We start from the raw sequence: 24,858 nt of genomic DNA on the forward strand, positions 1-24,858 counted from the left end.
CACTTTGATGATGATTCTGTTAGCGAGGAAACTAAAGGATAAATGAAACCGAAATACAATGCACCATCCGATTGTTATCGGGTAAACCTTTCAACTAGAACATAAAAAGTAAAATTATTGGATTTGCTGTTTAAAAATGATACAATCAACGATCGTAAAGCTGGGTAGATTGTAGTGCAACTAACCACAAATCAAAATACGCATTGATAACACACGTTTGCACTGAAGATGTCATTAAGCCATTAATTCATTCCGATTGATAAATTCTCTTCAAAAGATACAAAATAAACAAAAAAACGCTAACCAATCTAATGGCGACATCGGAAAGATCCCACAGATATCGGATATAGTTGATAGAATTAATCATTGTAATGGAAAAGGTAAACAAATTGCTTTTCAAGTAGGAAGTTACTCATTTGTGTTACTTTTTCTATAGCGTTTCCTTTCAGCGACGAGCGTACAATACTTCAAACATAGTCAATTATACCATTTCCTGGCGACATTAAGCTGTAAATGACCAGGATTCAGCGTAAAGTAGTGATAAGGTGGTACACTTTTGAGCTGTGTTCTGTTATTCAATCTTACAGTACCGATCACCAATGCAGCCAAGTTCAATTAATAAATGGAACAATTTTGGAAAATAAATTTCTAGAGTTCGTTTATCGTACATCTCGCCAATTGGAACAGAAATTGATGACGAAAAACAATGTAACACAAAGAAATGGAGAATGTAAGCAATTTATAGTTTGTGTACCGATTGTACACAATGACACAGGAGAAATGTGCTCCGTTTGTTGCCCTCACGTGTGTAGAAGTGTGTTGTCTACAAAGGGTTCACTTTTTTTCGGTACATCCCTCCTAATTAAGTGCATTCAGTTCGAAAACACAATTGGTATGTGTTTCCGCACGCGCAAAACGCTTCCCCGCATACGTTAGCCGTTGGTCGAAACGGGTCCGTACACTGTTACAGAATGGAAAAGAACAGTCAACAGCACTTGAATGGCGTAGGCCGCTGGATGCACGAAATGCGTGCCTGAACGTCTCGGGGCCTGAGAACCGTAAGCACTTGACGTCCCAGTATCTCTCTCGATAACGACCTTCTTCTTTACAGCCAGACGCGGGGGCCAGGATTTGTCCGCTGGCTATAAAAATGATGCATCGACTATCGAACACGTAACAGTTCTAGCGTGCTCTCGGGTAGAGCACGGCAAACAAAAACGGTTTTAGTCTGTAGTGCAAAAGGATGGAGCAAAGGGTTACAGTGTTAAGTTTAGTGCTGCTGGTGCTACTACTAGTTGCAGCAGGTTTTGCGAACGAAACACAACAAGCAGCAGCACGTGCAGAAGGTGCGGATTTTAAAGGCGCAGAAAACCAAAAAATGCATGTGTTTATGTGAAATGGGGTTTTAACCGTACCGTACCGTTTCCAATTCGTAGGGAAAAAAGTGGTATGCTATGTGGGCACCTGGGCTGTTTATCGGCCCGGTAATGGACGCTTCGACATCGAGCATATAGATTCGTTCCTGTGCACTCACCTGATGTATGGATTTTTCGGCATCAACGAAGATGCGACGGTTCGGGTAATCGATCCATATTTGGATCTCGAGGAGAATTGGGGCCGTGGTCATATCAAACGGTTCGTGGGGTTGAAAAATGTATCACCGACGCTAAAAACGCTTGCTGCAATCGGTGGCTGGAACGAGGGCTCTCGGAAGTTCTCCCTGATGGCTGCCAATGCTGAGCTGCGAAAGCGCTTCATTTACGATTGTGTGGCGTTCTGCCAGCGGCACGGGTTCGATGGAATCGATCTCGATTGGGAGTATCCGGCACAGCGGGACGGTAATGCAGCCGTTGATAAGGACAATCATGCACTGTTGGTGGAAGAAATGCGGTTGGCGTAAGTGATTCCTTTTTTTGCTTAACTCAACCAGGAGACCAGGAAACGCCGCTTACGGTTATCTTTCCGGAAATGTTTTAGATTCGATCAGTACGGATTACTGTTGACGGCAGCGGTTGCATCGGTAGAGTTTTCTGCCGGCGTATCGTACGACATACCGCGTATAGCGAAGAGTTTCCACTTCCTAAACGTCATGGTGTACGATATGCACGGTGCTTGGGACAGTTACTGTGGTATCAACGCACCGCTATACCAAGGTTTGGCCGATACGACGACAACGCAGCGACAGCTTAACGTTAACTCCAGCATACAGTACTGGCTATCGCAAGGTGCGCCGGCTGAGAAGCTTGTGCTGGGTATTCCACTGTACGGGCGAAGCTTTACGCTGGCCAACGCTGCCAACAGTCAGATCGGTGCAGCTACTGTCGGGGCAGGAACAGCTGGACCATATACACGCGAGCCAGGTGTAATGGGATACAACGAGTTTTGCGAGAAGCTTCAAACCGAATCGTGGGATTTACGGTGGAGCGAAGAGCAGCAAGCACCGTACGCGGTACGAAACAATCAGTGGTTAGGATATGATGATCTACGTACGGTACAGTTGAAGGTAGGATCGGATGAGCTAGAAAGAAATGATAGCATTTATGAAGGTGAATCTTTTTTTTGTCTCATTCCCTTTCATTTAGATAAAATACCTGCAAGATCTTGGATTGGGCGGTGCAATGGTGTGGTCTCTTGAGACGGATGACTTCCGTGGACTGTGTGGGGGTGGAAAATATCCACTGATGCATGAAATCCGGTCACTCTTAAATGGCGGTACCCCAAGTCCAACAACTCAACCACCATCGCCTGCACCCACTAAGACAAGCACCAGCAATCCGGGTGGAGGAAATCCAGGCACAACGTTGCCACCTTCAAATGATAGCCCATGTTCCGGTGGGCAAGTGGGATTCGTACCAAACCCGAACCATTGCAACAGGTACTATATGTGTCTCACGGAGGATACGTACTTTGAATTTACATGCCCAGCAGGTACGCTGTTCGATCCAAACCTGAACGTTTGCAACTGGGCCGACCAGGTAAAGTGTTCAAATGAATGAATGAAATGAGTGTAGGAGCTAGTTTTACGTTTTGTAATAAATTATTTATAACGAATAAAATCCCATAATATCCACAAAGAATGATCACTGCACTGTTTCATAGTAAAAGCGCTTTGAAAACAAGCATAAATTTTCAAACGAAACACGTTTGTTGAAAATCTGGATTGAAAGTAGGACGCCAACTCAACCGTGGTCGTATAAACGTATTGCATTCAAAACCCCGCAACGTCAATGCAATTTGACATGTTTACAAGCATCGTAGTGTGTTTGTGTGTGTGTTTTATTCTGCACCTCTTCCTAGAACAACATCGCGCATCGTCAGCTGGAAAGTGTGGAAGGGAAAACAATACCACAGCATTGTGTACATCATAAAGAACTTACTGATGCGGGCTTCCAATTAGCAACGACGGCCACATCATGTATCGCTGGTGATTGGTGATATTCGAACGTGTGTATTGGTGCAAAAGAAATTCAAGCATTCCCGCAGAATGTAGAATCGATTCCACACTGATTGCGGCAAACAATCCTTCGTGGCCAAGTGTTAAAAAAACAAAGGTATAAAGCAACGAGCGCATCTGTGGCATTGGTGCTGCTAGGTCCGTGAGTCATCCGTCGAGAATCGTACGCATCATAGACCCAGGGACAGCTGCAGTGCTTCACTTATCAGCTCATTACCAACCAAAAGCCTGTTTGGTTCTGCGTGATTGCGATTAAATGTTTGTGCATTTTTGTTGTTGTTTTTTGTGTTTTACAGAAAATCAATCAGCCCACGTAGCCAACGAAAGCAAAACACAAACGGGCACACGTACGCGCACACCACACTAATCGAGACGTCGTTTGGGAAGAGAGCAGCTCTCTTTCTGATTACGTACACACAATTGAATGCAAAGGGCCCGCATACCGTCCACCGGACGACAACAAAGGATGAGTTCGACCTACCCGAATGCACCGATCGGTGTTCGCGTAATAAGCTACCTGTCGGCCAAATTATGTCCCCGCTTCCAGGTCAACCGTGTCCTGTGGTTCAAATGTTCCGTCCTTGGGTTGACCTATATCGCTTACACCTGTTACCACATGACGCGGAAACCGATCTCGGTCGTAAAATCGGTACTGCACCGAAACTGTTCGACAGTAACGCTTCCACCGGAATTTGTGACCCCGGCGGGTGGAAACGACCCGACCGCACCGTCCCCACTTCCAACCGATGGTACCTGGTGTGATTATGCCCCATTCGATCAGCCAGACTTTAACTCGCTGCTCGGGGCGCTAGATTCAGCGTTTCTGTTCAGCTACGCAATTGCCATGTTTTTTGCCGGTTTTATCGCTGAGCGTGTTTCGCTGCGCTACTTCCTGGCCCTCGGGATGGCCTTTTCCGGTGTGTTTTGCTATCTGTTCGGTATGGCAAAAGTGTACGATATACACGCGCTCTGGTACTTTATCGCCGTCCAGGCACTGGCAGGAATGTTCCAAACGACCGGCTGGCCCGGTGTCGTCACGATCGTCGGCCGATGGTTTGGCAAATCAAAGCGTGGCCTCATCTTTGGCATCTGGAACAGTCACACGTCGATCGGGAATGTGCTCGGTACGCTGATAGCGGCACACTACGTCGAACGCGACTGGTCGATGTCGTTCGTGGTGCCCGGCTTTCTGATGGGTTTGTGTGGATTCGTAATGTTTCTGTTTCTGGTCGAGCGGCCAGAAATTGTCGACTGTCAGGAGAAGGTGGCCGACTATGCGCACCAGCAGCGTGGATCGTCCGCCGGTTCGAGTAACCGTCGGTTAGACGAATCCGTGAGTGATGACGAGTACGTCGGAAATACGGAACAGGTAGGTGGACGAATCATCTTCAATCCTCAGCCGGTTGTAAACTAACCGTATGTACCGGTAGCGTGTTAGAGAACTAATCCATTTTGTTTTATTTTTTCTCGCTTTTTATCTCGTGGCCATTTTGTGTTTTGCGTATGAATTTGCCTTTCTTTCGTCGCTTCCGTTGCGCAGGATAATGCTTCAACGAGAAGCTTACGTGGCAGTTATTATTCTGTAAGTGCATGGGTGTAGTGACAGTTACATTATTAACGGTGATCGTATAATCGCCGTATCGTATCGTGATCGTCGTATTTGTTGTAGTCTTATAATTATTATTTGTATGTTTAACTGTTAGGTGTGTTTTTTTGTTGTTGTTTTTATATGTTTGATATTCACCTACAATATTTTGCACCATTTTCAGGAAATAAACGAACGCACCCCGATCATAGGAAGTATCAATCGAGCGCCATCGCATCAGGATGCGATCGGATTCTTCGGTGCACTGCGCATTCCCGGTGTGGTCGAATTTTCCCTCAGTCTCTTCTTTTCCAAGCTCGTCAGCTACACATTCCTTTTCTGGCTACCATTCTACATACAACATTCTAGTGAGTTTTTTTTCCCATTTTGAAACAGTACGTGTAAAGGCGTGAATGAATCTAAATGGTATTTTCGTTTCCAGCTTCGATGGGTGCTAAGCTGTCCGCGGACGTATCGACCGTGTTCGATATTGGTGGCATTGTCGGTGCGATCGCGGCCGGTATGCTTTCCGATGCTAGCTCCATGCCTGCCACAACGTGCACCGGAATGCTCGCGATCGCTGCACCGCTGGTATGTATGAAAGGAAGCGACGATGCACAAACCAAAACTCTTATCAACTGAAACTTCCACTCATTTCCGCAGCTACTTATCTATCGGTGCTGGGGAAGTGTATCGCTTTCGGTGAACATTCTGCTACTGTTCATCGTGGGCGTTACGGTGAATGGACCGTACGCACTCATTACCACCTCCGTCAGTGCCGAGCTGGGACAGCACAGTTCGTTGAATGGAAATTCGAAAGCACTCGCCACGGTAACGGCCATCATCGATGGTACCGGATCGATCGGGGCCGCCATTGGACCACTGCTTGCGGGCATGGTATCCGGATGGAGTAACGTCTTCTACATGCTGGTGATATCGGACGTGCTAGCGCTCGTGATGCTGCTGCGCATTAGCAGCAAAGAGTGCTCACGGCGCAACATTAACCGAAGATATAACGTTCGCATTGAGTAATTGAGAGGAAGAAAGAAGGAAAAAGAAACACGCACAAAAACATCAACGGCGTTGCGGTGTGTTTGTACATTTTTACGTCAACTCTCGTTATCGGATCTGAGATGAACGGATTGGGGGGGGGCGTAGTGTCGGTTTTATCATTAACCTTTTTTTAATAAGTCAAGTAAGGCTAATTACGTTTATTCCGCAAATAAAAGCTCTTTACCGGTGGTCTCATCTTACACAACCAACGTCCTGCGTCGTTGCATAAGACGTGTGTCGCATACCTGAAAGAAAAGCCATTCGTGTTCGGTTTATCTGCTGTCCCTATTTTCCTTCCTTCCCCAGACACAAAATCCCCGAGAAAGAAAAAAATTGCATTATTTTTGCTATATCTTTTATTCATTATTACGTTAAAATCACAGCAGTCTTTTAATGATAAACTTGTTCAACTGTTTTGTGGTTTGATTTGTGTTCTAGTTTTGTTTTTTGTTGTAGTTATTTTCTGTTTTGTGTTTTGTTGCTATTATGCTTGATTATAGTTGGGGGCAATTTGCAATTCGCCCGAAAACAAATCCCGAATAGGATTTTGTTTTTTTTTTTGTTGGGCAATTTTAGTAGCGGGAGAGTTGGTTTTAGTTTGGTTGGCGTTCTGCAAGTGTTTCCAGTGCTTTCTATTGAGTTTGAATTTTCTCTCTCTTTCTCTTTGTGTTTTTGTTGCTTTATCCTGCCCTGCGTTATAGTAAGGTTGTACGGTGAATGGTGTGTCCTGTGGTTTGCTTTTTTTTTCTTTATTCCTTTACGTACTAATTTAACCATAAATCCATCATTTGCGGGGCTGTCTTTTGCTTCTTCCTTTTGCTTCTGCTTGTTAGTTGTAGTAGTCAAAATAGTAAACGCAGTAGAAGGTTCAATATGGAAATACTAGCCACTATCGAGCTATGTAGTATGCATGGTGTGTATAATATGTTGAGGGCGCTAAACCTAATCACTTACATTCGAATGTTTTGACGCTTGTGTCCGTTTTTTGTTGCTGTTATCGGTTTGATCTCGTCCCGTTCCATATTTTGCTTGTTCGTGTTTCACTGTAACGATCGCAGACGTTACGCACGTTCCATTATCAACCGTTAGCCAAACTATCATCGATTGAACATTTGGGGGAAATATCAGCACAACTTCCTTCCTAGCTCTCCAGTTGCATTAGCTTATCATCAGCTCCTTCCGCCGAATTCGATTTACATGTATTTGCACTTGTTCCATTGCCTTTGTCAACATTGGTTTTTGTTGGTTTTGTTTTGTCTCCGACGAATCTCGTATGCATCGATCACTTTTAGTCGCATTGCGTTGCCATTTTGCTTCTTGATACGCGATTTGTTTTTTTGTTTGTTTTTAGCTATTCTACACTACCCTATGTAAAGTTTAAGACGGGAATTTTGGGGTAGCTACAGACAGACGGGGTTTTTTTTTGTTTTGCTTACGTTTGTGTATTGGTTCATTGTAATGCTACACTTTTGTTTAGTTTAGTTAGTTTTTAACTTCTTTTTTTCAGTTGATTTGTGCCAATGCGCTGTTCTGTTTTGCTAGATAACAGGCAAATGTGTATTAGCTTTCTGGCGAATAAGGTTTCGACTCTGGACAAACCAGTCCCTTACGCAACTGGGCAATAAATATAAACTCTCTTTTAACTCTTACATTGTTGCAAATTCCACACACACACACACACACACACATACACACCAAACTGAAGATGAAAACGGTTTTGTTCAGTGGTTTGTGGTTTGCGCCTCTTTTCTTTTGTGTGGTAGCTTTTCACCACATCTTCAGGAATGTCCGTTCGTGTTTGTGTTTTGTCCATAATATATCTATATGTATAGCTCTATATATATATATTTCATATAAATTAATATTTCCCTTTCGTACGTACGGATCTGTTTCTTGATCCTCGCTTCATTCTGTTTGCATCACACCACCAACGACGACAGTTACACATTTTGGAATGTATTCGGCTTAGAAATTGCACATATTGGTTCAGTGTGTGATCCAGGACATCACATATAGGTTTCAGAATGGATTTGTTTTCTCGTTTTAATCCTACCACGGTGTTGCACACAACATCCCGATCGTGCTGGCTCTGCGTCTCTGAATGTATATATATAAAATATTTAGTATCGCTTTCTCTTCTAACTGGCACTGGCCCGTTCTCTATCGATCGCTTTTAGCATTTTTCTTCCAAATTATATTACCAAAAACTGTTCACAGACACAGTAAGAAACCAAAATTGTTTAAAAAAAAACATCACTTGCAGCTCGAAATGATCATGTCGACAGCTTCCAGAAACAGATAGCATTACATACAGTTAGTAGGACACTTGCACCATTATTGGAACGTTTTCTTCATAACGATTTTGTAGCACATGCCGTGTTACACCAGGCGTGCATTGAGTTTGAACACAACATATCTATACATCATGAGCATGATCCATCGATTGTGAATAAGTCTTAGAGATTAGCCGAACCGCGCTAAGTGAGTGTACGCGTCTATCGGCAAACGACAGCTTTACGACAGTTTGAAACTGATAACTTTTAACAACCCACTTGGCAAGGGAGGTTTTGTTTTTTCGTTGAACTCATACGGAAGGTAATAACTAAAAACAAACGCCTATAATTTCTTCGTAACGTTCGATAAAACTACCGTGTTAAGTGGCTTTCGGATTTCCCCCACACGGCCAAACTGTAGTTGGTGAAGCGAGAAACGGTTTGGACATATTAACAATTAGATGGTGTTCAACTGAGTCATATCTCTAAGTTCCGTTTTGGCTTTGCCCGGGATGTAGTGAACAATCTAGTGAATATTGCTAGAGACACTTCATAGGGGGAAAAAAGGGAAAACTCAACACAAACAGCTTTCCGTTCCTTTCCTTGTTTTCTCGCTCTCTCTCTCTCTTTCGCTCTCATTGGTAGATACGCTATCATTTACTTACTGATTAACAATACTATACATGTACGAACAAGGATAAAAACTACCTACTTGGCTATTGCTGAGAGGAGGCAGGGAGCGAAGGTGAAAGACGCAGACGGAATCCGTTTTTTTTTTCTTCGTTCCTTCGACAAACTCAAGGCATATTATATAACGCTAACAAAGCGAATTGTGGCCACATTCTTCATCTAAACGGATGCTTCTGCACCAGCTATATGTATTAAAAACATGGGGGAATTTCCTTTTGAAATCGAATAAAATGATACAAGCTAATAAATTAACGCATTAAAACGTACTACTCTCGGGCGCTGGCGCCTCGTGTCCAACCATTTTAGTCCTTTTGCTATATATCATTGAACTAACCGAAACCGGGCTGAGATTAAAAAGACATTGCAGCAATAATAATTACGCGACACGTTCGCCGAAAGTGTATGTGTGTGTCGAACGGACAATTATACTAAAAGATTGCATTTAACAGAAACGTAGCTAAAAACAATATATATAGTAACACAAACTCGTTCGAACACAACGCCCTTTTATGGGGGTTCGTCGCTTGATAGGGATTCACTATCAACAAGTCACTAGGATTAGTGTAGCAAACTGAGCTACGTGACGAAACGGTGGTAAGTGCTAATGTTTAACAAAAAAAAAATCAAATCTATCAACGTAAATCCTTCATCGCTATGTGCACTTACACCGTTAAGGATGTGATAAGCTGCTGGCAGAGCTTACCATACTCGTACTGATCGCCGGAGATCCGCCGCAGCTTAATGCCCTTGCTCGTATTGCTGTCTTTGCTGTTGCGTCCTTCGTACACCTGCAGCTCAATCTGCAACCCACCGGAAAACTCTAAGCTTAGATTAGATCTTCCGTCCGTGCCGGAGTTGTTGCGCCCCGAACCGGTCGCCCCATCTGCACCGGTAACCGAACCGGACCGATCATCACCTCCAATGCCGATCGCTACCGACGATCTGCTACTGTTAGGATCGGAACCGGACACTTTACACCCGTAGCCACCGGCCACACCGTAAACGCAACCCTTCGGTGGCATCGTAGAGTCGAGCGTTCGCTTTACCATCTCGAGAATGCGTGCGGAATCGAGCGATGAACATTCCTGCGGTAGCGGCAGTTCGTAACATTCGTCCGAACTTTTCGCACCATCGCACAGCGAATCCGGGCTGAGTCTAGCACCGTCCTGCTCGGAATTGGAGTCCGCACTCTTGAAACCCGAGCTTGCAGCGGACGGTTCCTGGCTCGGGGACAGATTCGAATGGTTCGAATCGTTACTCAAACTATCGTCACTAAACCCGAGCGACTTATCGCTACCGCGCCGCACATAAGACTCACTAATGTCGGACGTATCGAGCTTGGCCGAGGTTGTTGTTGCGCTAGAATTGTTCTCCGTGTCGAGGCTTGCCTTCCGGCCAACGCCACGCGTTATCGAAGGCATATCGCTCGTCGGTTCCGTAATGAGTAGACCGGAAAATCCCAACCCGCTCGTCGTCGCACTGCTACCCGTCGGACAGTTGAGTGAATCGTCACTATCGCCATGGCTCGAGTCGGACAACGCGACCAGCGTTATTTCACTGCCCTGCACATCGGTCAAGCAGATCTGCGGATGCGTATGCTGGAAGCTAAGATCTTCCGGCGAACCGTTCGCCGAATGGCTCTTAAACGGTGCACCCGCAACCGTGGTCGTCGCCGTCGAGTGTTCTTCCTGGATGATGCACAGATTGTTGGGCGAAGTGGGCGGTGTCGCGGAGATGCGCATGGTTTGTGGTGGTGGCGGTGGCAACAGACCGTAATTTTTCGGATCGAAATAGTTGACCGGTGTGGTAGCGCCCGAGTAACAGCCCGCCACTATTCGGCCGGTAAAATCAATCTCCACACTGTTCACGATGTCCATGCTTAGATCGAGCGGTTCATTGCAGGCAACGGATGGGAACGGTGTCACCGCCGAGGATGTCCCGCGGGTGATGGAACCACCCGCCATTGTGATACTTCCCACTGCTCCTCCTCCTCCTGGTGTTCCTCCTCCTCCTCCTCCGGCTGCTATTCCTCCACTACTGCTGCCGCCTCCACCGCCCGTATTTAATGTGCTGAGGCCACGAGTAATTTGATGCATCGGTGATGCGGCACCACCACTGGCCGTTCCCGCGCTCGTGCTACCGGCGCCCATCGTCCCGCTACAACCGCTCACGATTGAAGCGGGCGGCCCGGGCAGGATCGGTGAAGAGCAACCGCTAGCGTAGTAAACCGGCGAAGGACATCCACTGTTGCTGTTGCTACCCGCATACTCCAAACCGGACAAATGGCACATTCCCGTACTAGACGCATTCATCGTCGACATTCCGCCCGGTGCCATCAGGTTCGGGAATCCGTACGGATTGCCGTACGGACCAAAGGTTGTACCGACGCCCGCACCACCGGCAATGTAGCTCGGTTGCATACCACCCATCGGGAAACCGGTAGGCCGACCGGGAACGGGATAACCGGACCCGGCGGCACCACCACCACCATGCCGAAGTGTCGCATTCAACGGTGAAACACTTTGGCTGTGTTGAAGCTGTAGCAGATTCATGCCCACATCCAGCGTTCCACCCATAATACCCGTACCACCCGTACCACCACCTCCCACCGTACCGCCCGTTGTTCCGCTCCGAACCAGCCCGAGCTGGTGACCAACTTCGTACGGCATTGTGCGCGTATTCAGAATGCTGTTGGCCGTTTCGATCTGCAGTCGGTTCTCTTGCACCAGCTTCTCTAGCCCCGGTACGAGCGAAAGTAGCACATCGTGCGGAACGGTTATGTCCGGGTAGGTTGTCCGATCGTCCATAAACGCTTTACAGTGCATCGGCGACCCAGGCAAGCTGACGGAGTTATCTGCCAGGGGTGGGCTGGGCGTGATCAGCAGATTGTTGCGCTGCTGCGATGCCGCTATTGCTGCGGCGTGCAAACCTTTCTGCAGCTGTTGACACTCCTGGAACGGGCCCTGGAACTGGGACGTTATGCGCGAACCTTCTGACGCACGGCGCACCGGACTGTAGCGACCTGCAACATAAAGGGTAGCGTGTTAAATACTTCGCTCGTTTCTAATACACTTATAGACGGCGTGTTTAAAACGAATGGTAAGCGAAATTAGGTTTATGGGATGAGGTGTACTATACCACACAGACTACGAGCGCATTTTGCTGGAAAGCGTTCAACACAATTCTATCTACACCAAACACCTATACGATCTAGCGCTACGGCCACTTTAACAGGCATGATGTGACGAATGTTTGAAAGTATTATGAGCATGAAAAGCGGCGAAAACAAACGCTTATTTAATGTGTGTTAATGTGAGGCAAATGTTGTGATTGCTGTCCGAAAAAAAAACAAACTCCTGTATGGTTTCCCAAATCGGTTCCCATTCGGTAATGGTTGGGTTAATTGGCGAATATTCAGATGCATCCTTATCATTGTTCCGTGATTCCATTTGCCCGCGTGTACGATCGCTCGCTGCCGGCGAGCATACTTACCAATTTCCTGTACCGTCGGTAGCTTACATGTGCGGGTGGCGTAACGTCTATTACAGATCTGCGACTGTACCGTCTGCTGCTGCTGCTGCAGTTGCTGATGAGCGGGCGGTGGCGTTGGAACCGGTGGACACGAGGTTAACACACCGGCAAGGTTCGTATGTGCTACAGTAAGATGCTGACTGTACGGGACAGCAGGTTGTATCGGGGGTGACAGTACGGAAGTGGGTCCAGCATCAAGCGGACCGTGCTTAGTCACGGAAGAGCTGACCGTGCTGGTAGGTAACAGCGAAGGTGGCAAATAGTCTCGGTTCATACGCGCCTCTACCTCCCGTATTAGATCCGGGCTTATCACTGCGCATACCACCGCAGCAAATCGAATACGGTAACGAGGAACCGTGTCAAGCAGCGAAATGGTGCAGCGCCACAATTTGTTTTAGGTGTATTGTTTAAGAGCAGCGCGTGTGGTTTTTTTATATTCGGGTTTTTTGGAACGTTTTTATAAAAATATTTTGCGAACAGCACAAACATTGATGCACATGTTTTCGTTTGAACAGAAAAACATATTTACAAGAGAAAGAAAAAAAGGTGGGAAAAAAAGGCAAGGAAAAAATAATATAGGTGTAAAAATAAAACGCAAACGAAACTATGGAATAGTAAAACAAATTAAAAACTAGCATCACGAAACAGGTAATTAAAAATCGAAACAAAATATTTAAATACGAATTGGAAAAAATGTTACACAATAAAAAGATTTGAAATTAAAACATCAAGTGGTAAAACAAGGTTCAATAGCCGCGTGCAAAAAAATTTAAAACAAAATATAATTACTAAACAATTTGTTTTCACAGCTAGCAATAGTTTAAGGCCACATGCAAAACACGGTAAAACAATGCCTAAAGTTATTTGTATCAGTTTTGCCAACAAAAAAACTAACATCGATCGTGTACGTGTACCAAAGAAGAAAAAAAACACAACTAGCGAACGATTGACAACACGTGTTTCGAATCTGATTCGAATTTTGTTTTACTACAGCGCTGTTTGACCCCACTTACCGGGCGGACGTTCCATCACGGTTAGCAAACCGGTACGCCTGGTTCTACCTCCACCGCTGACACCACCGGTGCCGCTAACGGTTCCCGTCGTGGGGGCCGGTGAGTGAGCCTGCGGTGGTTCCATCGGTGACGCATTCCCCGCAGATAGATCATCGGTGCAGCCGACTGTATGACGTTTGGTGCAGCCGCGACCGTGCATATATCTAAAAGCAGAGAATAAAAAGACAATCAGTAAGCCTATCGGTTCGCGACAATCAACAACAATCGGTACACAGCGGCACACTTTTGAAAGCAGCCTTAGCCTTGTTGCACAATTTCCATATCGATTCTACTAGCGCGAAAGGTTCATTATAATACCATCTCCGGTGTTTTATCTATTCTGCTATTCGATACAGTTTGGAGTGCATCATTTACATCCGAAAAGGGCATCGTGCCGTTCGGTTCTGCTTATTATGCCGGGAAAATGGAAATTCATGTTCGACCTACATGTGCCACAGGGTGACATAACGCATCAATACACGGAGGATTACAAACGTCGATACGTTCTTATACCGACATCGTGCTACACCTCTGATTATGTGATGCAGTAACGTGACAATACTTCATTTAAGTAAATCCTGTTAAAACCTTTTTTTTGTTTCGCTAGGAAAAAAAACTCCATTGATCGATCGAAATTACATAATTTACAACCGTTTTATCCGGTCGGTTAAAATGTTTTATCTCTCTTTAATCTAGTTAAATAAGAGCTTGTCTTATTATAAGCGAGCGAGAACGGTTTATCATCCGATAAGCGATCCATTTTCCTTTATCACAACGTGCGTACGTACATCAGTTCTATTCACTTCTAAACTCGTGCCCCACTCGCTTGCAAATATGCAATAGAGCATAAAGGACAGCTCGAGAGGAAAAAACGCCTTTTACGCACAATATCTCCACTGCATGGTAAATCGGTAACCCTCCGTTAGGACACGGTACAGCCAAAAAGGCAAAGAAAGACAAAAAACAAACAAAACGCACGCAACGCGTCACGAACAAATGCTTCCGATAGGAAGCACCGTCTAAACAAAGTCCGCAAACAGTCTGTGTGTTTTGATTTTTGAAACGTACGCGCGTACCGAAAAGGGGGGATACACTTTTCCTTTTGCACACACAATTGTATCCAACTGACGAGGTTTGATCTAAGAAAAAAAAACACGCACATTCGGTACATCTCTGACGCATTTTTGATCAGTCAAGGTAGAAGTAATAAGCGAAAAATGACGAATGATACTTTATCGCGCCATTACATCATGCATACGGTGTTTCATAACCGGATAATACCACCTAAGTGGTCAAATTCTTCATTCTTTCTCTGTTTCTCTTATGATTTGTGTATCCGTACCTCTGTATTTCATCGTTCGAATCGTCTGTTCCTTCACTGTTGGGTGTCTGAAGCATCACGTGGTCCATCATGATCGTGGAACTGTTTACACCGGGGCTAATCGGTCCTAGGGTGGAAGCGCCAGCCGGTACCAGCACCGAACCATCAACTGCTTGCTGTTGTTGTTGCTGCTGCTGCTGTTGCTGTTGTTGCTGTTGCTGCTGCTGCTGCTGATGGTGTTGATCGTGGAAGTTAGTAGATGACGAAGGATAGTAGATTTGCAGATTTGCTCCACCATCGGAGGCCCGTCGTCCAAAGGAGCTCGCTAGTAATGTTTGGAGGGAAAGAAAAGTAACATAAACAAACAATTCAGCATCGCTGGGTAATGTTAACGACCCGCACAATGGGGGTTCGTGTGTGTGTGTGTGTGTTTTTTTTCAACTTACTTGCACCCATCACAGTCGGTGGCTTCAGCAGATGCTGATCCTTAATGGTTAGATTGTGGATCGGTTGATTCTGCAGCGACGGAATGTTGATCGGTACGTTCGGTGTCGGTGGAATCGATGGTTCGTGCACACCGCCACCAATCTTGAAGCTGATCGGTACAACGTTCGGGTTGACCAACACCTGCTCGTGTGCCACATCACCCGGACCGACCGTATGCCGGCGCGTATTTCCTCCGGCACCGACCGTCCCATTAGCACAGCCGGGTGGGAAAAGATAATGATCGCCAGTGGCGGACGTTTCCGACGATTTTACCGTACCGGACGTACCGGGCGGTGCAGTTGTGGGGGTTGTAGCGGTTGAAGTAACCGCGTCCAGATCGTACTTCTCTAGATCCTCCGTACCGGCCAAACCGGATGATATGTTCAGTATGGTCGAACCGACGCTCGTCAGCGGGCTTAACCGTTCGAGCGAATCGTTCTTGATGACTTCGGTGCGATCGACGACACCGGTCGTAATACTGGTTTTGCGGGAGCGCGAATACGCAAGGCTGGCGTGATGCTGTAGCCGACCCTTTTCCTTTCGCTTCTGGCGCAGCTTATCCACCAGCAGATTGTAGATCGCGTAGATATGATCGAATCGGCTACCGTGCACCGACTGCGCAATCATGTCCGCGGTCAGCCCGGGCAGTTGCAGCATGTGCGTCATTACAACCGTGTCCAGAATCTCTGCCTCACGCTGCGGTTGGCCAACTGCACCACCATAGTCTCCCGCTTCCAGCATCGGAATCGAATTGTACTGTTCCAGCCAACGGTGGTGTGCGATCTGTTTGAGCGTGTAGCGTCGTTCCGGTTCCACCACCAGCATATGCCGGATCAGTTGCTCACATTCCTGCGACATGAAGAACGGTATCCGGAACTTGCCGGCCACCACGACACTGCGCAGATCGTGCAGAGTCGTGCCGTCGAATGGGAGCGCACCGCACACGAGCACGTACAGCACCACACCCAGGCTCCAGATGTCCGACTTTGGCCCGTCGTACTCGACGCCCTGGAACACTTCCGGCGCTGCGTACGGTGGCGAACCGCACCACGTCCGCAACGGTTGGCCCTCAATAAACGTATTGCTAAACCCAAAGTCGGCCAGCTTCACGTTCATCTCGGTGTCGAGCAGCACGTTCTCGGCCTTCAGATCGCGGTGCACGATGCCCTTCCGGTGGCAGTAGTCGACAGCGGCCACTATCTGCGAAAAGATGCGGGCCGCTTCCTCCTCCCGCATGCGCCCGTTCGCTACGAGATGGTCAAATATTTCACCCTGGGCCGCATGTTCCGTCACCAGGTAGATCTTGTTGCGTGACTCCATGACCTCGTACAGCCGCGTTATGTGGGGATGATGTAACATCTTCAGTATCGATATTTCGCGGAACGTCTTCGCCAGGTTCTCCTCGTCCAGACAGGTTTTATCGATTATTTTAATTGCAACCTGTCGCCGGGGGCAAAACAAAATGGAAGAAGAAAAAAACACGAGAGAAAACACGGAAGGAAATGAAAAGAAAGTTTTTTTGTGTTTTGTTGTATTTTATTGGGGGAAAAGGGCATTGGGGATATTCGCGAACATTTAGAGTAGAGTAGAGGAACTCGGAAGGTATTTTCCACTTTTTCTGAGCTGGGACCAACGAAATTTTGATAGCGTTGTCAGAGGGTTATGTCAATAAAGCGCGGCTACTCTACCCCTCAACAGCTCTCTTCAACTTCTCCAACATGGCAAGTGCGTTGAGAAGGAGCAAGTTGTCGAAAAGATAGTTATGGAGGACATCCGACGGGGGCTGTAACAGCTAACCCGAGCTGTTGTATAAATTATTCAGAACATCTGATTCGTCCCCGGTTCGTCTCATTACGGTAAAGTGAGGTCACCAATCGAGCCAAACAAGCTGTGAATGCAAATATTTTCAAACCCTTTTTTTTCGAACGCCTTCCCACCAATTTTGCTGCTTTCTCACATGTCCATCCTGGGTATAAAAGCTTGCATACATACAGAAGGGAGGGGGCGAACACGCGAAAGGACTTATTTTAAACTGTCCCAAGGCATAAAATTGGACGACCGCGAAGACCCCAAACCACTCCCGGGGGGAGGGGAGGGAGGGAGGGAACACAGCACAAAGCATGTCCTTTCCGTACAACAATGTGTCGCTACTATTTATGGGTCATAATACGGAAGGGGTTGGGTGGGGGGAGGGCCGGAGATTTCACAAGGAACACGACGGGATCCCTTTTTGTCATCATCAACATAGATCGCGACGTAGTTTGCCTTCCAGGAGGTCAGGTTTTCTGGTAGCAGCGGCGAAGTTACAGAAGTTACCATGCAGTTACACAATTTCCGAGCCGAAGGCTCGCTTTCGATTGGTCCCATTTTAAACATCCAGTCAAGCCTCCGTTCTGTATTTATAAAGCATTCGAAACCATAGCACAGGAATAAGAAAAAAAAAAGTCCACTTCATTTCTTCCACCCATTTCAGGACACAAACGTGTGTCTTTGTGTTTGTGGGCCTGCACCCCGGTTTGACCATAATAGATGGATTTCCTTCATTTTTAGGTCATTAAAAGTTCACCATTTCCTACAATAATACTGACTCTTTCTTACTCTCTCTCTCTCTCTCTCTCTCTCTCTCTCTCTCTCTCTCTCTCTCTTTCTCTCTTTGGCAGTTCTGTCTGCCTGGACGCAATGGACCACAATGGACACCGGAATTGCATCGGGTTTGTCCGAAGAAATATCCTTCGGCCGGGCAGTGACGCGTGTTTTGTAGTACGGGCGGGCATAACACATTCTGGCTGATCGATTCGTCCTCGGCCCTTGTACAAATGGTGCATTATTTCGAGGTTCATATGGTACGAATACGTTCGTCATTTTACCTTGCATCGGTGCACCGCCCTTCCCCCGATCGATGTTCCCCGTTTTCCTCATGTGCCAACATTTGGATCGAATCCAATGTGCAATCGGGAAGGAAAGAAATCAGTCCTAAAGCATACCCCGTTGCTGCTTCGGCCACGAAGCTTATCCACGAACAAGATCGATTATGGTGATGGGGATGGTCAGCAATAATAGTTGCACATTAGCAGATAATTGTGCTTTCTATATTGTAATCAACTAAAGGGCTAATAATATTTCACAACAAAACAACGACCACCAATGGATCCAGACACACACAAGCAAAAAAAAAAAACAGAAACACACCAATGCTAACATTAAAACATCACCTTTCATATGTTAGTGTTGTTTGCGATGACAATTAACATGTCCCACAACACGACTTCTTGCCACTAGCATTGCCCATCAGCTGATATTCACCTTCGAAACAGAAGCGTTTTGCTTTTGCTTTTGCTCCACGTGATTATTTTTGTTTAATTTTCTCCTCTTGCTTTACCTTCCGGCGTGGAAGTAGCAAATCATCGGAAAGCTCAGACAGCAAAAAAAAAACACAAAAACAACCCCCTTGACGATGTGTGGTGGAATAGTGCGTCCCCGCCGATAGCGTCGGATCGGATGCAAAATGATAACGCGCGTTATCGTAACCAAAAAGGTAACGGATGGGTGTAACGGTACAAACCTCCCCCTTATTTCATCTTGGTGGAAGATGGATAAACGTTATCAGTTCATATCTTTCGGTAGCGGACTGACTGTTGACATGTTGTTAAGGGTGTAAATTTAACTAACTTTTGCCACTTCCATACATCTTTGGTTCAAATGTTAATAAATATGGTGTTATTTAACCTCTTGTGATCTTATCTCTCTCTCTCTCTCTTTATCTATACATTTTTCCTGTATCTATTCAAAATTCTCGTGTGTCGGTTTTTGTTAACAAACTCCTTCGAAATAGCCCCACGGATTTGTATGAAATGGTTCTTGTTGTACATTCTTTCAGGTGAATCTGATTCAGATTTATGAAACTAATTACATCTTTGAAATGAATAAATGACTCTGAACCAATTTTCTGAAGATTCATTAATTCCTTTATCTCAATCCTAAAGAAAAAAAATCCTCAAAAATTGAAGATGATTCCAAAGAATGATTTTACGATTTTTTTAATGTTTTTATCTACAGAAATAAGATTTTTTCAGCAACAATTTCTTTGTATGTTGTTGTCTGAAGAAATTTTCAGTTTTTCACATACGAATGATTGAAGTCTCCCTCTCTCTTCTTGGCTTTAACAACCTTACAGGTCACGCCGGCCATTTCTGGCTTACTAAACTTATTTTTACCACGTAGCCGGATAGTCAAGTCCTTGCTACGGGGGACGGTCCGGATGGGATTTGAACCCGGTCCGGCCGTGTGGACTGGCGCCGTTTATCACATGCACCACCGGGCCGCCCCGAATGCTTGAAGTATTTTGGTTATTTTTGTCTTCTTTTCTCGCACTACAATCACAAAAGCTATTGGCCTGCCTCTTCTGGTCATCTTTGGAAATGTTTGCTTGAAGATGAATCTTTGAGGATTTATTAATCTTTCGAGAATCGATTTATGATGTGGATGAAGCCTTGCTGAATATTTTTATGAATGACTCTTTTATAATGATTAATTTATCCCAATTCTAGCATATCTGGTAGGTATGAGAATAGGTTTTAATAGTACTTTCCATACCATTACATGGCCTGAACACTTTTTAGATTACGATTTTAACGACAAATCTCAAGCGAATCTTTATCACGATTAAGAAAATGTTTAGAGGATAAAGCTAAATTTTCCTGGCCTCATCAAATTACAGTACAATAGCTCAAACCCGGCTTAAAACCAATAGTTTTTTTTCAATACCTATGTATATCTATTTCTCTAGCGATTCGAAAGATACTATCGCTAGCGGTGTTAAAGGACTGGTTTCCACACAACAAAAGCAACGTTTTTAAGCCACGTTGACAATGCATAACCAGTTGGGCCAGCAGCAGTACACTAGGCGTAGCGGCAAATTTACACTTCAAGGCTCGATATTACCTATGCTGACCTTTAACCTCATGCGGGTTGAAGGATGACCACGGAGGTGTGGTTTCATGATTATGTATTGTCTCGCTTTATGTCACCTTCTAGTGGTTCACCAACGACCACCGCGATATGTTAGCTATTGATGCCTTTTTTTGCTAATTATGATACCTTTTCCCATAATAAGTAATTAGTATAAGATGAATTTAAAAGTATTTGATTGCTTTAAAATATGAAAAGATGTAAAAATATTATTTTTTTTAAGCATGAACACAAAGTGAGAAGTTAACAGCTTCAATTTAACATAAATATTACTTCAGTTGACTCTTAGGTTTAATTGGAAAGGGCGCTAATCCTCACACGTACGGACCAGTACTAAATCTCATTCGGATCGTTCTCTTGCAACTTAGAGCTATCACAGTTTTCTCATTTAGAATAAGCCAGAAATAAGAGACCCAACATTCTCAAAATTTCGAAGTTATTTAAACAAATGCAAAATTTCAAATTGTGTAGTATAACAGCAATCTGATAAAGATTGATAAACCTGTTTTCGATCCAATTAGAGCCACAATTAAATAGTTGTTTTTGACCATCCCATCCAAGCCAGACGATTGGTAAACAACCTGAAGGTCTAGGGATGATGATTGAACAACAAACAAACAAATTTCCTCTGTGAAATTTTTCCTAAAGAATCATAATTGACTATTTAACTGCTTCATCCTTCTGCTTTTTTCCTTCAGGGGAATTAATCGGAATTGAGCAACAACTACGTGAGGTTGAAATTAAAGATCTCCCCCATCTGGAGGAAACTAACTCCCAGAGTGTGCCCTAATCGTGTGAAAGTGATCCACGAATTTGCCGGCTAATCTTCAACCATTCATTTATCATACATCCGACGAGTTTGCTCAAAGCATTCAAATTGCGTACAATGATTAATTATTATATTATAATTTTACCCTTTATCAGGATAGGACATACCTTCGAGTTTGTGATGACATTGGATGCCAGCTTCACCACGGCAAAGTTACCTTTGCCGATCGTCTTCTCCAGCTCGTAATATCCAACGCGCACCAGCTTCTCGATCGACATCGCGCCTTGGTGCGGATGATGATGAAGATGTTGTTGTTGTTGCTGTTGTTGCTGCTGCTGCTGCTGCTGTTGTTGCTGTTGCAGTTGCTGTTGCTTAATGGCGGCCATACCAATGCCGCCAAAGGCCGGTGAAAATGATTCGGTCATTTCTCAGATTTCTGTGTGCAATTCTCAGACGGTAAGCAACGTTGTTACCGGGTTCCCGGCTGTGTGCACACCTGGAACCGCATCCACTACTACCAAGCGGCTAAAGTGCATCCGTCGATCAGCTGTTGCAGGTGGAGTGACGGTGGTCCCAGTGTTAAGCCACATTTGTATGCTTCAATTACGATGGTTTTTTTTGTGGGGGAAGCTTACACACAAGCTTACGACAGTTCCATCTGCAGGGATGGCCACACTACCTGTATGACGGTCTTCATCATCTGACTGACACAAAACGATTTTGGGCGTATTTTTTTTCTCGCGTCTAGTTTAATCGTTACACTAGCACGTTTCCGTTCACTCCGTTGGGACTGTGTGTAAAGTTGAAAAACAACTCCCGCTGATCTTCACAAAAACTGCTCGAATTCGCGCCTTCTCGCGGCGTGTTATTTCACACGTGTGTGTTTTTTTTTGTTGGCTCTTCCGTCACACAAATCACAATCATCTAGCAACCCCAACCAAACACGTTTATCGGTACAGGGTTCGTTTACGATTTTATCACCAACACATCGTCGCGTCCATTGGGAAGTTGACGTCGATCAAACACTTTTTTTTTCTTTTCGCTTTTCGGACACTGCGGCTTACATATACATGTAGTGGTCGTTAGAAATGTGGTAGCAAACAGAATGATAAAATAACAATTGAACGCATAGATTAGGCGGTAGCATCGCACCTCGTCATTCCCTTCTCGATACCCTCCCCCACCGCCCAAAGACGCGTCTTCCGCGGGAGACAAGTATCAAAGTACGTCGTCGTACGTCGTTACGCTGTCAGCGTTATTTTATCACTCTATCATACGCGATCATCACCGTCATCCTCTTGTGTTAAATGAAATGATGGCAACGATGGCAACGGGACGTGGTCAATCCGATCGATCGCGATTTTTACAAACACGAACAATGTGACGACGTCCACGACGACGACGACGATGTTGGTACGATGGGGACAACTACACACGCATGAACAAATTGGGATGAAACTGGTTCTGCTGAATGGGGAGGAACCTCAGCCGAAAGACCACCGGGGCCCCATTACGATTGCGGAAAAGCCGAACAATTCTGTCGCTTGATTGGTCTTCCCGCACAAGCGGCTGACAGGCAGGCAAATGAATTCGCATTTTAATCAAATCAGTCCCATCGAATCGATGCTTCAACCTTGGCAGATACGGCGATTAAGCACTCGTGCCTGGTGCGAGAACATTCCTTTCCGGCGAACGTTTTTTTTCCACGGGCAAACAGGAACCAACCCTGGGGGCAGGGGAACATGTACATGGCCCCAAAAATGAACTAACTGTGATAATCCTTTTTTGGTTAAAAACACTGTCCTAACAACAACACTGAGGTGACATTTCGTCTCCTATTCACTACCCGTACAAAAAAAAAGGACCAAAGGCAGCATCTTTCGGTCATGTTTAACGCAGCAATCGATGCGTCGTTTCTCTGCTGTCAAACCACTTCATTCACAATGTGTGACGATGTGCGGGCAAACGGTGTGGGCAGCAGGGCAGAGAAAGGGTGAGAAGCGAACGAACAAATAGAAAAGAAACATACACACACACAAACGCACACAACAAACCGTGGCCACACGGTTGAGCACACGTACGCACACACACGCAACAGGAAGGGAACTCCAAAGAGCCCACACAGCAATCAGGTTTCTTCTTTCTCTTCACGTTTCTGGCACCGTGTTATTCATTCCACTTTTTTATCGATACGGTTACGGGAGCCTACGGGAGCCATCCCCCGACACAGGAAGTGATGAAACCCTTACCGCACACACATCCGCGCACCACCCGCAAGCACACAAACACAATTCTATGCTCCGCCGAATTATTCTCACAAGACCTCTTATCGTAAAAATTCCTTATCCGAACGCACTTCTTTCACTATGCCACCAACATCAGCCCTATCGTCCCCTCCCTTCGGACACCTATCACAGCCAAGCCACCCTTCTTCACGAAAAACCCACACCACCTACGTGTGTGCGTGCATCTGTGTGTGTGTGTACGTGCCTCCGTGGAAAGGTTTCTCTTTCGTCGCAATTCTTGCGCACCTCACGCACGGTTCTTGCACGCACGGTGAAAATGTTATCCCGTACGACTGATGATTACACTATTGCGTTTCCCGTATCACGGTGACAACGATGGCAAACGACGACAGCGCGTACGCACGGGATAAAAACGATAAAAGGCGCCCCACTAACGCGAAAACAATGGTAAACAGAGCCAGTCTGCAAATATTGGTCGATGTGACAGCTGGTGCTGGATGTTTACAGCGTTCGGTTCGGGGGTCGAGCTGAAGTCGGTTTCAGCTGCACAGTGCACAGGCGGAGAATTTGAATTAAATTACCCGTAAATAACCTTTCGAATTGCCAGTTTGTTAACCTTTGTGTACAGAGAAGGAAGTTCGAATGTAATTTCTAATGTTGTAACATAAGTAAATCTTCCCGATTTACTTATTGAGATCACATCGATTCCCTTTTGAGATCACATTCAAATTTTGATCCAACTGATGATCTCCGATAAAGCTAATGCTAATGTTCTTCTGATCACATCAGATCAATCCGATCGTGAATCTGATCTTCATCATGTATCAAATCGTAGTTCTGACTATGATTGCTTGGTACGTGGTCGTGTACAGAGACTTTTTAGCTGCTGGAGCTGATTATTCTCTTTTGAACTACCAGACGTATCTGTGAACGATATATTTTAAATTTCTCGTTCAAGTTTTGTGAAGCATGAGAATTGTGGAACACACAGTTAATACTGTAGCACTATTACCTTCAAATTTCTATGGTTAGGTTGTTGTTCGAAGTTCATATTCTAAGATTATATTTAGATACCAGAACTCCTCTGCCAATTCCATCAAAAACATTTTCAAAAAAAGACATATTATTCTTTTCGGATTACAAACAGGTGTATCTGAAAATTTTGAGGATCTGCCAGCTAAACAGGACAGCGGGGTGAAAATGTTTCATCCTGCATCAAGCGTCGTCTGGCAATCGAATATCCAAGTAATAGGCTTAAAAGACGACTGCAAAGGTTGAGTCGTATGGTGTCTTTCTAATGACGTGACGTAACCCATCAGATTCAAGTGAGTCTACTCCCAACATTCATTTCTTTCCTTCTACATTTTATACCATTTATAATTTCTTTCACATTTCGAACTATCCAGAAACAAAAATTAGAACAATACAAA

The 24,858-nt window shown here is 45.3% G+C and overlaps 3 protein-coding genes across 7 annotated transcripts; 2 read left to right on the top strand and 1 right to left on the bottom strand.

The window, feature by feature from the left end:
- The first annotated feature begins 176 nt into the window (after positions 1–176).
- On the top strand, positions 177–3,077 carry LOC125771973 (chitotriosidase-1). Of its 2 annotated transcripts, none has more exons than XM_049443213.1 (5): positions 177–181; positions 1,243–1,361; positions 1,437–1,896; positions 1,978–2,503; positions 2,583–3,077. In XM_049443213.1, exons 2-5 carry the CDS (start codon positions 1,244–1,246, stop codon positions 2,994–2,996), a joined length of 1,518 nt encoding a protein of 505 aa, XP_049299170.1. In that variant the 5' UTR covers positions 177–181; position 1,243; the 3' UTR covers positions 2,997–3,077. The 2 variants fall into 2 exon arrangements, with proteins under 2 accessions (XP_049299170.1, XP_049299171.1); XM_049443214.1 differs by having other exon boundaries at positions 1,243–1,346.
- Positions 3,078–3,183: 106 nt separating this feature from the next.
- On the top strand, positions 3,184–6,301 carry LOC125771962 (glucose-6-phosphate exchanger SLC37A2). 3 transcript variants are annotated; one of them, XM_049443193.1, is made up of 6 exons: positions 3,184–3,551; positions 3,751–4,823; positions 4,995–5,036; positions 5,224–5,407; positions 5,482–5,630; positions 5,703–6,301. In XM_049443193.1, exons 2-6 carry the CDS (start codon positions 3,879–3,881, stop codon positions 6,069–6,071), a joined length of 1,689 nt encoding a protein of 562 aa, XP_049299150.1. In that variant the 5' UTR covers positions 3,184–3,551; positions 3,751–3,878; the 3' UTR covers positions 6,072–6,301. The 3 variants fall into 3 exon arrangements, with proteins under 3 accessions (XP_049299150.1, XP_049299152.1, XP_049299151.1); XM_049443194.1 differs by lacking the exon at positions 3,184–3,551 and adding an exon at positions 3,597–3,617; XM_049443195.1 differs by lacking the exon at positions 4,995–5,036.
- Positions 6,302–6,430: 129 nt separating this feature from the next.
- Positions 6,431–23,966, bottom strand: LOC125771934 (mucin-19). Of its 2 annotated transcripts, XM_049443128.1 has the most exons (6): positions 21,350–23,966; positions 15,406–16,885; positions 14,981–15,284; positions 13,600–13,802; positions 12,548–12,898; positions 6,431–12,077 (listed from the first exon to the last, which is right to left on the bottom strand). In XM_049443128.1, exons 1-6 carry the CDS (start codon positions 21,605–21,607, stop codon positions 9,718–9,720), a joined length of 4,956 nt encoding a protein of 1,651 aa, XP_049299085.1. In that variant the 5' UTR covers positions 21,608–23,966; the 3' UTR covers positions 6,431–9,717. The 2 variants fall into 2 exon arrangements, with proteins under 2 accessions (XP_049299085.1, XP_049299086.1); XM_049443129.1 differs by lacking the exon at positions 12,548–12,898 and having other exon boundaries at positions 21,350–23,965.
- Positions 23,967–24,858: the final 892 nt, after the last annotated feature.

Source organism: Anopheles funestus, chromosome 3RL (genome assembly GCF_943734845.2).
Source record: "Anopheles funestus chromosome 3RL, idAnoFuneDA-416_04, whole genome shotgun sequence".
NCBI lineage: Eukaryota > Metazoa > Arthropoda > Insecta > Diptera > Culicidae > Anopheles > Anopheles funestus.